Raw genomic sequence first — 14,311 nt, 5'->3', positions numbered from 1 at the left:
ATTTAAACCGTACAAATATATGAAAACAACATTTTTATATTTTCTTTATATCAAGAATTTCAATTTTAAAATTTAAAAAGCAGAATTGTATTAAATAAAGATAAAATATTTAGAAATATAGTATGTTATATTATAAATCTAATATGACTTTTTAAAAAATAAAATAGGTATTATGTAATGTATTATAAATTAAATTAGGTTGAATTTCAATTCTGGTCCCTATGATTTGGATAAAGTTAGTCATTTTAAAATTTAGAATTTAGTTTATATTGATTGATATAACTTCGTATATAGTCTATATGGTTTGTTAAATTCTCATAAAAAGTACATACTATATGGACTATTTATTTCGAAGCTTTTATCAAATTATAGAGTAAATAAATTAATAATAATTTATTGTCCGTGAATAACTATAATTAATTTACAATTATTTAAATTAAATTTTAATTTCTAGATTCGGTTACCAAATACATATTTAAAAACATAAATTTTTTTTTTGAATCAATTTAATTTCATATTTTTATTTATGCTCCTGAAGAATTGGAATGGGTCAAATTTTTTATTTACAAAAATATAAATATTAATATTGATAGGACATTTAATACTCGGTCTCAATCAATGGATTAAATCTGTTCATCGGTCAGAGTTGACATTGTCAAATTCAGAGAGCAAATCCAGCTGTTGGTTGAAGCAGAGGAACGTGAAGCCATTGACGCGATAGAACAGGAAGCTTTCCTTTCCCTTACGCATTCATCTTCTTCCTTCCAATCGGAAAACTCTTCAGGTCTCGAATATCTACACATTTCTAACTCTCTGTCGTTCCTTTATTATCATTCAACTTCTAATGGCCATATCGAATGTTTCTTCATTTCCCTTGATTCTCGTTTTGCTCTTCTCCATTTCTCTGAATTGGCTTCTTAGTTATGCAGCAATGTCCGGTCAATCCACGGCGGTGCATATCGTTTACACCGAGAGGCCTCACAATGAAGAACCCGAGGCCTATCACATCCGAACCCTAGCTTCTGTTCTTGGCAGGTCCGTTCTCTTCTACCTCTTGTTTCTATCCTGTGGCTGGTAAACGGTGGGGATTAGATTAGCGATGAATTTCGGTTTGATTTGTTGATTTGTAGTGAAGAAGCTGCTAGGGAGGCTCTTGTGTATAGTTATAAAAATGCTGCTAGTGGCTTCTCTGCTCGGCTTACTTCCGATCAGGTTGCGGAGATTACCAGTAAGTCCTGCTCTTAACGTCATCTGCTTCAATTTTGTTTTCGATTTGTGAAATTGCTGTATTATCTCGTCTATTTGGTGGAATTGATGCATTCGAGTTAGGGTTACAAATATTTGGTTTCTCGTTCTATCACCCCGATTGTATGAAGAGCTTATTGTGATCTGTACTTTTCTAGTTACGTTAGGGTGTAGTTTGTGCTTTTCCTATCATCTTGAGCTGCTATGTTGCTTGTTTCTCAAGCTTGATTCTTGAAGTTGGATCAGGATTTTGATTGCTCTTTATGCGTTCATATGTTTGCGGTCCTACTTGGTCTGTCTGATCTTACAATCTCAAGCTTGCCGTGTCAAGTTTTTGCTTATATGTTTATCCTTTTTCCTTTTCCTTTTTTTGTTGTTTATTAAATTTTTGGATGACTATTGTATTGCATTATGTTCATGGTGCATTTCAAAAATAGCTTGTCCACCCCAAGACTAGCTCCAAGAGATAATTTGAGTTTTAAAATTATTGTTTCTGCTTAGGGGCTTGAACCAAAGGCCATAATGGGATCTTGGAACATCTCAAGCCCTTACCACGCAGGAATACCTTGAGGTTGATTTTAGTTCCTTTCAAATGAAGAATAGGAGAATTAAGTGCTAGATATATTATTTATTTATTTTTGTTTTAACACGGTTTAATAGGAGAATTTCCCCATGGGCGATGCCTTAATGTCATGGATACCCATCATGATTTAAACTCACCGTAGATTTTAAATAAAATCTTTAGAGTGACCGGAATAACATAATGTTTATAGGGTTGGAGAGGTATCCTAGCGATGTTTGGTCCCTCGTTAGATTTCATATTTTTCTATGGACTTCAATCTTTGGAGGATCTTTTATAATTATTCAGTAGGCACTGTCTTGTATTGTTGCCATTCTTTCCCTGGATTCCCTTCGTTTATAGGCGTGGTTTTTTGTATGCCGTTGCATTCTTTCATTTTTTCTCGATGAAAGTTGTTGTTTTCCTTTAAAATAAAAAGAAAATGATCTTTAATCATAAATGTGATTACTTGAGACTCACCCTCTAAAGTAGGTTAGATGCTAAAAAACTTTCATTTGTTCTAATGTCAGCAACTTTGTGGCCCTGTCTTTTGTTTTGTGTTTTTAAGTCAAAGGACGAGTGAGGGTGGGGTATTTAAACTTTTGGCTTTTTGATTTAGGGCAATGCCTTAACTAGTTCTAACTGGGCTATGCTCAGGTTGGCCATTGTGGCTTTGTCTTGGTTTTTCAAATTTCCTATTCTTTCAACCTCCATCAAATCGTTTCAAATCTATAAACTAAACACCATAACGTTATGAGATTTAGATTTTGGTATTATAGCTGAAATCTAGTATATAAGTCGAGCACGTTATGCTATGTTTTGGTCTAGTCCCTACACCTAGTAAATCTCAATGGCATCAATATTTCTCAAAAGGGTCAATGATGCGTGTGTTGACATTCATATTAGAATGTGACCAAATCTTCAGAATTACTGTAAGATAGTGTTGCTCATGGTGCTTTCTTTTTCGTTTTGGTACTTTGGTAGAACAACCAGGCGTTTTACAGGTTGTCCAGAGCGGTAATAACAAGCTGCATTCTGGAGGAGGAGGAGCAGCAAGGCTTCACTAGAACATCAAATTCTCCCTCTGGAGATTGGTTTGTAGCCTAAATAAAGTGCGTTTTGTGTATATTGGCATTATACTGTATAGTCATGTCACACACACACATCTATATAATTGTTTGTGCCTTTTAGCAATTTACAATTAAGCGAATTTGCCTTTGTACTTTGTTTAATATTTTCTATACCCTTGAACTTGTCTTTTTGGTTAATTTTAGGCTAAACTATAGAAAATATCCATGAATTTTGCATTTTGTTTCAAAATTACTCTTAAACTTTTAAAAGTTTCATTATTATCCTTTGTTAAGGGTTGCCCTAGGCAAGGTCTAAAGCCCACAGGCGTAACCTAATCAAAGAAAATAGAATGCTACATAGGAGTCTGCACCATCCAAAAGGAAAAGTCAACCCCTTGGTTCTAGGTCGACCAACCGAGCTCGTGAAATTTCACCAAAAAGAAATAATCGAGCCAAACTCGCTACTGACACTCTGTATGATACTGTCCACGTTACACGGAACCCCAAACAAGTGTTAGAGGGGAGGGCCTTATAAATAGCCCCATTTTGATAGCTTCAGGTGGAAGAAGCTAGTAACTCCAAGTGAGAAACTCTAACTTTCTCTATGCTTAGTTGAGTTAAATACTCCGTGTATCAACTTAGATATCAAAGTGTTCTCGACTCGGCAGCATATTGGTATGAGTACTCTCATGTAGGTTAGCTCTAACGATGCAAGCGCTCAAGGCTCACGTGCGAGTTTCTTGTGGCAGCACCCTTAAACTTAAAATAAAGTTAAAAAAATGTTAAAAAGAAGTTACACTTATCGATTGTATATGGATGGAAACTATTAATATCTTCTTTCTATTCGTGAACTTTCTAAAGTTGCATCAATATTCTCAATCTTAAAAAAAAAAAAAAAAAAGAATGTGAAGTTTTAAGATGCCCTTCCCATTAGTACATTAAAAAAAATACAAGGGTTGTTTGGGGTGCTAAGTTGAGATAAGATGTCTGGAGTTTATATGTTTGCGAGGTTTATATATATGTAGAGTTCATATGTCCGTGTTTGGGGAGTATAATTATTGTCTGTGTTTGGGGAGTATAATTATTGTCTGCGTTTGGGGAGTATAATTATTTGGTCTGAGTTTATATATCTTTGTATGAGATGCATAATTGAGTTCATATATCTGAGGTATCTGGTATAGTTTTTTGAATTCTAAACAATCTGCTTTTATGATTACTATTTTTGTTTTGAAAATTTTTTATTCAATAATTCTACCCATTTTTGTTTAAATAAAACATAGATTGTAATTCTTTTTCTTTTAATTTTTTAAACTTTTCTTTCTTTCTTTTTTTTTTTTTGGGTAATGAACAACAATTAACTCACTATATTTTTTATATAAATATGGTGAAATAAAATGAGAAATCAAAACTTTTAATTTCTATTTTTTTTCATGAATTTCATCATCATTTTCTTCTTCCAGTCGTTGCACTATATTTCTACTCTCTTATGATTTTTTTTTTTAAAAAATCTTCCCCATCATCATTGCAGACTAATCAAATGTCATCACACTTCTTTAATAATTTCACTTTTAATTCCTCTAGATTTGAATGTTCATCAGAGAACAAATATCAAAATTTCACTAATTCTTGCTAGAAAATGTTTTAGAAAAAAATTATCCATTTTATGATTTTTTTTTTGTTATATGTTATATACTTTTTAACTACATACATACTTTTCTAAATATTCTTAAAACTCATTTACTATGTGAATCCAATTAAATAAAAATGTATTTTACAAATTTCTACATATAAGTATTGCACTTAATGTAAACAAAATACTATTATTGATATGATCAACAACCGGCAACCCTACAACATACTTTAACAGTCATCGATCTTATAATAGTTAGAAGTGGTTGTCGAAGTTAATTATTGAAGATGATTTTCACTAGAGTTTGAGTTAGAGGTGATTGTCGGAACCTGAAGTTAATTACATGAAGGTGGTACTAGAGATGATCATCGGAGTTTGTTGTCGAAGGTGGTTTTCGAGACCCGAGGTTGGTCATGCGAAGGTGGTCGTCGAAGTTGATTATCAAAGATTTTTGCTAGAGTTTATAGTCGGAGGTGGTTGTCGGAGCCTGAAGTTGGTCACATGAAAGTGGTATTGGAGTTGGTTGTTGGAGTTTGTCGTCGGAGGTGGTTGTCGAAGCTCGGAGTTGGTCGTCGAGGTTGCTCGTTCGAAGGTGGTCATTGAAGGAGATTTTTGTTGAAGTTTGTAGTTGGAGATGGTTGTCGGAGCTTACGAAGATGGTTGTCGGAGTTAGACATTGGAATTTGTTGTCGTAGGTGGTTACTGGAGGTTGAAATTGGTCGCCAGAGTTGGTCATGCGAAGGTGGTCATTGGAGTTGGATCACCGGAATTGTCATTGGAGATGATTTCTGGAGCCTGAAATTGGTCATCAGAGGTTAAGAGGTCATCATTATGGAGCCACGTGATGTAGTGTGATTTGGGAGTAGTTTCACCTTCTTTGTTGACCATTTTTACGTTAAGGGCTTGATCATTGCCTTTCAGACGATGTTGATCTTTTCAAAAGCTTCTCATGAACTAACTTTTAGATTTTTTTTAGTATAATATGAGTGGAGGAAGTCGAACCACAAACTTGTTGGTTGTTAAAGTATCTATATATTAGTTGTGCTAAGCTTCCTTTGGTTATCACTTCTCTAATGTAATTTGTGGAAAGTAGCTTCAATGATATTAAACTTGAACATTGGTGGAAGGCTTATATTGTTAATGTTGTTTCAACTTTGGCCATGAGTTTTGTAAGTTGTGATTGACAAAGGAATTTTGTGTTGGATTTTAACCTTTATATAGGCTTTAATACCATAAAAACATGGGTGGATACTTTGTACACTCGACTTTAAGAGTAAAGAATCACAATTGATTGCACTGGTAAGGAGAATTCATCCTCCATTTAACAGCTAAACGAGGGTCAAGAATTGCAGAAGAATAATCAAATAATTGTTGTGATATGTATTGAATAAGATATAATGGGAATACAACGGAAAACAAATACTTAATATAAGACAAGAGAAACCCATCCATGTGTAGGCATTTTGTAGGACGTGTAACAAAAATGTAAAAGGAAAATCTTGCAAAATAAACCACCACAAATATTGATGAATGACATTCTATCATCCCCCACAAGCGAAGTCGGATGATCATGGACTGTGTGCTTTGTTTGTAAACAGTGAAAACGAGCAGTGGGTAGGGATTTAGTCATAGTATTGGTCAATTGATCCTTGGAGAGGATGAATCAAATATAAGTTGTTTTTTCATTGTCTTCTTTCGATGAAGTGACGATCTACCTCAATGTGCTTTGAGCGGTTGTGAAGAACGAGGTTGCAACTAGGTATGTGACAACGAGGGAGCAGATAGAGAAGGAACAATCACTTCAGACAGAATAGATTGGATCCACAATTCAGCCACAACGTATGACATACCTCTATACTCTAATTTGATCGAGAAACAACTTTTTTGCTTCACTGAGGACCAAAAAATGAAATTACTACCAGGTCTATAAAAGGCAGCACAAGCATCAAAGAAAACAACTCCATCCAAGCTTGGATCTCTATAATTCATACTCAGAATCTCCATCATCATTCTACCAGAAAGTTTAAGATTCTTTTTCTTTGTTCTCAAGTAGAAAAAGGAAAGACAAGCTTGAAACTCCTTGTAGTTTTATGTTTTATGTTAAAGTCCATTCAATTCTTAAGCTCGAGGTGTAATTCTTTTGTTTATCATTCAGAAACGATATATTCTTTCAATTCAATGAAGTTAATTTCCACGTTTTCTTACTCTGTAGTTTATATTTCTTGCTTTCTATACCTTACCATAAACTAAACATTTTTGGGGGATTCAAATATACGAATACCCTAGGTAAGAAGTAAGCCTCACAGTGTTCCTTTGCATTTTAACTCAACACTTTTACCATTTGCTTTTCTTTATTATATATTCCACTGCTAACTTAATTTGGCCTCTTAAATCATCATAGAAATATGTGTTTTATTTCTTAATCTTCATAAAATACTTAGAAAGGTTTAAATAGGTGTTCAACTTGGAGTCATAGTTTTAAGTGTCAGCTAGGGTACGTTGTGGGTGCATTTCAATAGCGTTCTACTCGAACCAAACAAAACTCGTAAGAGTGAGAAGCAGGCGCTAATGCGTAGCCAACCTCTGAATTAGCCTCACTAAGTTGGCTTTTTGTGAGCTTAAGGGGGGCACGTTTACTATTTGGGTGGAAAAGCTACAAAACAGGCCCTAAAAAGTCACCCTCCGAGGTGGACAATTCGTCCATTTGTATGAGTTGAGATGCGCATGGTGGTGTGTTTGAGCCTTGTTTAGGAGTGATTTAGGTGAGTTCGACCTTAGCACATTGTCCTCGACCGAGTTGGTCTAATGGGTTTTTAGCTAGCGGCATGACTCCATTAGTACAAAATTGGCCTTTTAAGTTGGTTGAAAACCAACATTATAAGCGTACAATGATTGACAGATAGAATGTTGTCATGGTTTTCCATCAATCAAATAATATTTATGATCATGAACTAGCCACCTATATTTATACTATAGGTAGCATAAGTGGCAAATCTGGGTCAAACTATAGGGAAGCACGAAGATTAGTTAATTAGCCCTATAATTAGCCCTAGAAACCTAACAAATGTTCTTAATTATCAAAACATAATTTTAGCTTCTTACCTATGCCTAATCCTAGAAACCTAACAAATGTTCCTAATTACTCAGTTAGCCAAATATGAATAGATAAATTCATACTAAACACATTTAACTAACCGCGTTATACTTAACTATTTAATGGGCCCCAAACAAAGGTTTTATTTATTTGTATATTTATTAATTTTATAAATTGTTTTGGAGATGTCTTTATTGTTTTAATAACTTTTACCTCAATGGTCAAAATATTTGGGATTTTAAATGTGCATATATGAAGTAATGACCCTTGTTAGAGATTTTTAAAGGTCGGGTCGCTACCGTTGGTATCAGAGCCTAAGTTTTTAGATTTTATAGATTAGCTTATATTATAAGTTCAGATATGTCTTATGATTCTTTGTCATCACCTGGTATGTCCTCTAGTAGCAGAATTAATTACACTTCTATCATTAGAGAGCAAACCACTATAGAAATACTGGATTAACAATTGATAAGTTATTTGATGATGAGGAAAACTAGCACATAAACGTTTATATCTCTTCCAATATTCATATAATGTTTCTTCAACATTCTGTTTAATGCTATAAATATCATTTCTAATTGAATTGGCTCTAGAAGTTGGAAATTTTTTTCAAGAAATTTATTTTTCAAATCATTCGAGGTAGTTATAGACCTGGGGGCTAAGTAGAACAACCCATCCTTAGCACCATTCTGTAATGAAAAAGGAAAGACTCTAAGGTTTAGTGGTTCTTCTATAACCTCATGGGGTCGCATACTTACGCATAACATGTGGAAATCTTTTATATACTTGTGCAAGTTCTCTCCTGGAACTCCACTGAAGATGGGCAACAAATTCATCAAACTAGGCTTGAGCTCGAGCGACACAGTGGTTGGAGGAAAAACAATGCATAGGGGTTGTTGATCCATGTCTGGTTTAGCTAACTTTCTAAGAGTGTTTTCCTTAGCCTCTTCACCCATGATAATTTCTTTCATTTCTTCTATTGGATCGTCAGCAACTTGATGATCTTCTTCCGGTGTCTTTCTTCTCCATTCCCTTTGGATTCACCTCTCCTCTCAAGTAATTTGCGCAAAAAGAAAAAAAAAAAAAGCTCAACACTCCAACACACCAATTTGTTCGCAGTCAGGTTTTATAGATTCTTCGTCGCCTACGATCTTCTGACTAAAAAAATGAAATATGTTCACCAAGTCTAAAACTTATACTAAAAGAGTAGTACAAGCAGTAAGTATGGGGTCGAATCCACAAGGAAACAATGAAATAGCTAGGACACTAAAAGAATTCCATGCAACAGGGGGTTTGGTTTGGTTTGTAATGAATTGAATTAAAAGTAAACATTCAATGAATTAAAGTTCCAATGAAATCAAAGCGTGCAATTGAGTTGAAATGAATGGATAAAAGGCTCTTGGAAATAGTTCGTTATGTTCAATTTCAATCATTAGATGTTAAGAAACAATGTCAATCCCATGAACTCCACAACTTATTAGTGAAAACTAATAGCTCAATTAGCCAATTGTGAGATTAATTAAATTGATCTTAAATTAATTTTTAAATTTTCCTTCTCAGCAAAATCCAAGCAAAAACTAATTCGCATTAAGACTAGGGTTCATGCGTTGTGACATCCTACAAGTTGGAAAATCCTAGACTCATAACATGATTCATTGAGTGAGATTAAATTAGGGCAAACAAGTGTGAGTTTAGAAAAAGTCTTAGCTGACACAAGAATTCCTAATTCATGCAACCTAATCTACAATTATGAAAAGCCGCCATATAGAAATTACATAAAAGAATCCAATAAAAATGAGTTGTCAGATCAGTTCTATCAAATTCTATTAAAAATAAACTTAAATCAAACTCAAGCGTTCATAGGATTCAACACAATTAATTAAACATCCTCAAGAAATTGAACAAAACTACTAAACCTAATAAGAAAGTATTACCTAGCCTTGCATCTTTTTCAAATCAACAATAATAATTGAGAAATTGAAAGTAATAATGAAAGGAATTGAAGGATGAAAAAAAAAATAGTGAAAATCACTCCTAAAAAAATCGTCCTCAATATGACTCCAATTCGTTCTTCCTTTTGTTGGAATGTAAAAGATGTTTTTATAACCAGGTTGCAACGTCGCGTTACAACGCTCAGTTGTGCGCACGCGGAGCAAGAATTTCCATCAAAGTTCGTAGTATTGTAACGTTGTTGGGTAGCGTTGCAAGGCTACTCTGTTCAGCCGCTACTGCCTTCTAGCGTTGAGGCAACATTGAGGTCCTTCATGCCATGAGTGTTGCGACGCTCTGAACATGGGCAATATGTGAATTCCAACATTGAGGCAGTATCAAGGGAGGGTTGCAACGCTGCCCTTAAGGGCAGTTTGGTAATTTTGTTGTCTTCCTTCAACATGATGCATCCAACTCCCATTTTTGCTTCTTTTTTGCTGGATTTTCATCCAAATGACATATTTTCTCCTCGAGATCGATTTACCTACAAATTAGACAATTTAAACATAAGAATTATTCAATATGGCGGAATTAAGGACATAATATTAGCTCTTTGTGAGAGTAAACACCTTTGAGCTTCCTACACATCCGTAAAGTTGTGCGTAGCTCCCGACTCTAACATCACGGTTGCCTCTTTCCCATTGATTATGGCGTTCGCATAGAGGAGACCCTTGCCTTTGTTCTTCTCGGTAGGTTGGGCATCAAAGATGGTCGTTATTTGTTGCAGCGAGCCTATATATGCTTTGGACTCTTCAACTTTCTCCTCTTCATCTCGTTGTTGTGCCACAAGAGAACTTAGAGCCTTTTTGCTTGGACAGTCCCTCTTCCAGTGTGGTCCGTCACAAATAAACCATGTCTTAGGATGTGTGGTCTTGAGAGATTTTCACATGTGGTAAAACCTCTCTCGTTTTTTCCATTCGAGGTTCTTGAGTTCTCTTTGGCAAGATCTTTCTTTTGATCGGGTTCCCTTGTTCTTGATTCCAAGGGGTGGACTTCTTCCCTTTTTGGGTGGAGTAATCCGTGAGTAACTCAACAATAACAATGACATCGTCCAATGTCATGACATTACGCCTATCGAGCTCTATCTTCGCCCAATCCTTAAGTCCATCCTTAAAGTAGAAAAGGGCATCCTTGTTCAATAGATCATCCATCTTTAGAATGAGTGTTGTGAACTCCTTGATGTACTCGGGGATGGTCTCAATTTGTCTCAACTGTTTGAGTTTCCCTTAAGTCTCCATCTCGGTATTATGCGGGACAAAGTGCTTTTGGAGCTCGACCTTAAATTGCTCCCAAGTGTTGATGCGACAAAGATCACGTTCCCACTTAGCGTGTTTTCTTTGCCACCATAGTTGGACCGCATCTCTTAAGTATGTTGGGGCATGGTTTATGCGAGCATCTTCATTGAATACTCCTAAGCCTTCAAAATATCGTTCTAGGCCAAATAGGAATTTTTCTACCATCGTTGTATTCCTTATGCCATCATACATATCTGGCTTTGGAACTTTAATGGCTAAGGAAGAGTACGCAGTAGAGGGAGCACTAGTTGGAATTTTAATGGCTGAGGTAGAGTACGCAGTAGAGGGAGCACTAGTAGAGGTGGGAGTGCTAGTGCTACAATGAGCACGACATTCTGCTCAAACGTCATTGATTTCTTTACGAAGCCTGTGGATCTCCTCTTCCTTGAACTTACGTAGATTAGCTATTTCAGTGAAAGTGAACTTACCTCCGATCTGAATTCTTGTTCAAGGGTCTCAATCATTTCCTTGGCTACTAGGGTTATCCCGATGTTTACTTGGAGCAGCTCAGCACAACCAACCAACCATGAGCTTCACAATCTTCTAGCTCATGCTCAACGTTGGCAAGGCAAGTGTCAATATGATCCCTCGTTGTTGGGCCTTTAGACTTTGAGCGCTTGGATGTGGTGCATTGCTCACTCCTTCCTTGGGTGATTGGCCCTTCCACTGCTGCTCGGTTGGGGAGTGATGTCCTTCCTCAGATGCCATATGTTTGGCAAGAGTGCAAGGATACCTGGGATACTTAGGTACAACGATCGTTGATCTGATACCACCTGTCACGCGGTTAGAGTTGGAGCTAACTGAACGTGCAACACTTGGGCTGTCTCACTATCAAAGAATCATCGAGTAAGCCGTATAAGGAGCTTTGGCCTATCAAAGGCACTAGAGAGCTCGTTGGGAGGTTTGAGAACGAGTAGGCAACTGAGAGTAGGAGTTTGAGTGAATGAGAGCTTTATTGCTTATGTCCAAGGGTTGCGCTTTACAAATGATCCCCACTGGGCTATTTATAAGCAAGCCCCACTGACCTAGGGGCCTTAGAACTGACCTAGGAGGGTCGGTTATGACTCTCCTAGAGACTTCTTAATGTCTCTTAGGCTATGCTAGGCCCTTTTAGACACTACTACTAAGTACATACATGAACTTTTTAGATACTTCTAGGCTATTCTAGACCCTTAGAGAGCATTCTAAAGTATGTACATGTGGGTTGATGTAGACTTTTTACATACTCTAGCACAATCTAGGGCCTTCTTAAAACATCTAGGCTGTTCTGGCACTGTTTCGGGCCTTCTAGAGGCTTCTAGAGGCATGTGGGGCTGTCTAGCCTTTTCTAGAACACTGTGGCGTTGTCTGGAACCTTCCAGACATGTCTGGGGCATGCATGAGAGGTGCTGGTACTGAGGCGTCCGTCTGGTCGTGTGCCTGTTTCTGAGCATGTAGGCGTCTTGGGAATCCATGATGGGCTTGCGCTTGGGACAGGGACACATGAATTGGCTTTGTGTGGTGACTTGGGGATGTCCTCCGATGGGTCATGACTCCTTATTGTCTGTGGTAAAGGAGTTTTGGGTCGTGTATCGATGCAATTTGAAGGACCATTTTCGTGGGATGTGACACTTTGCTCACCTTGACTAATCTTACGAGACAACCCACCTGACACTACAATATCTGGGTGTCAAGAAAGCTCGCAGGATATTAAATTCTAAGTAGGTGACCACCATGTATAGAAATCATCCCATCTTAGCCCTTTATCAAACTCACTGTACTTTATTTATAACTATATACTTTTTATTTTATATATCAATTGACTGGTATATGAAATATAAAGTATATCAGATATACTATTGACACACCAATGAAACTAAAATTGGAATAATAAAAAAAAACATAAATGGTACTTAAATTTGTTGCCATACTTGCAAATTTAGCTAGATTTAGAAATATACTAATGCATTTTTTCTATTATTGGAACAATTAAAAGTGGAAATAACTAACAATAACGGTTTGTTTTATAAATATGCTAAAAAAACACACCTTCAAAATTTTGAAATACTCTTCTGTACAAGTCATTTTCAAACTTTCTATTTTTAGAAAAACCAACCCTAAATTATGCAAACAAACAACTCATGAAATTACTTAAAATTACTTGAGAAAACAAGAATCCGGAAAATTCTGTGTCCTAAAAAAAACCAACTAGTGGAAAACCTTTCTATATAATTCATCTCCATCTTTCTTAGGGAAAAAAGAAAACAACAAAAGTAATACTTCTTAATTTTTGTCCAAAATTGTGACTCTCTCTATTCCTTTATCATTGAAGTTAAAAGAATGGCAAATACAAAGATGAATTTCTCTTCATTTACATTGTGTCTTCTTTTATTGTTCACAATTTGTCTGAATTTGCTTGTTACCTCGGCGATGTTATCCGAAAAACCCACCTCCAAAACTGCTGTACTATCGTCATTGCGTATCGTTTACACCATCGAGAAACCTAGCAATGAGAAACCCGAGACCTTTTACATCCGAATCCTAACTTCTGTTCTCGGCAGGTATGTTTTTCTTGAGAAATTATTCAAAGAGATCGCCACAATATGTCATGGACTAAAAATTATCCAATGAAATCACCACAATCACGTTTGTAGTTTGCATTGTTGGATGTAGATTCTAAAATTTACATGATGCTTCTAATAATCAAGAGGAACAAATTTTGTATGCTTTTACAATTTATCTCATACATCAAAATAGTGCAAGACGCTCTTTGCAAATTAGTTTTCGCCGTTTACCGTGGTTAATTGTTAGGAGAATCCAAATTGAAACGATCTAGTCATTGAATAATTGTTGGTTTTCTAAATACTCCTTTGTGTGAAATGATCATGTGGTAATTTAGGGTGATTTTTTTGTGTCATTTTGTTGTTTTGTTGCAGTGAAGAAGCTGCTAAGAAAGCTCTTGTGTATAGTTTCACGAGTTCTACGACTGGCTTTGCTGCTAACCTGACTCCTGATCAAGTCGAGAAGATTTTGGGTAACTATCACTTTTAACATTATGATTTTTAAATTTATTCTTCTTCTTTTTATTATTATTATTAACAACTTAGAATATGATTAGATATTCCCTCACTTTTTATATTTCGGGACTTTGGCAGCACAACCAGGAGTTCTACATGTTGTACAAAGCGTTAATTATGATCTACAGACAAGAGGAAAAAAGAATAATGATGTATAGGAGAAATTCAAATTCGACCTCTAAATATTGGCTAAATATGTAGGTTAAATTTCAAATTTGATAATTATGATTTGGAGAAAGTTAAATTTAGTCATGTGATTTATAATTTGAATTTAGTTTACGTGGTTTGGAAAAACTCTAACAAATAATCCTTATGGTGGGATCTATTTAGAAGGGTTTTATCAATCTAGAAAGATTAAATTCAACGCGACTAA

At 35.7% G+C, this 14,311-nt stretch overlaps 1 protein-coding gene across 2 annotated transcripts; it reads left to right on the top strand.

The window, feature by feature from the left end:
* Positions 1-617: 617 nt before the first annotated feature.
* Positions 618-14,111, top strand: LOC120085074 (subtilisin-like protease SBT3.11). 2 transcript variants are annotated; one of them, XM_039040924.1, is made up of 4 exons: positions 618-784; positions 930-1,035; positions 13,798-13,895; positions 14,017-14,111. In XM_039040924.1, exons 2-4 carry the CDS (start codon positions 932-934, stop codon positions 14,094-14,096), a joined length of 282 nt encoding a protein of 93 aa, XP_038896852.1. In that variant the 5' UTR covers positions 618-784; positions 930-931; the 3' UTR covers positions 14,097-14,111. The 2 variants fall into 2 exon arrangements, with proteins under 2 accessions (XP_038896852.1, XP_038896851.1); XM_039040923.1 differs by lacking the exons at positions 13,798-13,895; positions 14,017-14,111 and adding exons at positions 1,131-1,228; positions 2,789-3,036 and having other exon boundaries at positions 624-784.
* The last annotated feature ends 200 nt before the right edge of the window (positions 14,112-14,311 follow it).

The sequence above is a fragment of the Benincasa hispida genome, chromosome 9, assembly GCF_009727055.1.
Source record: "Benincasa hispida cultivar B227 chromosome 9, ASM972705v1, whole genome shotgun sequence".
NCBI lineage: Eukaryota > Viridiplantae > Streptophyta > Magnoliopsida > Cucurbitales > Cucurbitaceae > Benincasa > Benincasa hispida.
The sequence above is the reverse complement of the archived record's forward strand: the minus strand, read 5'-3'. Positions and strand labels throughout refer to the sequence as shown.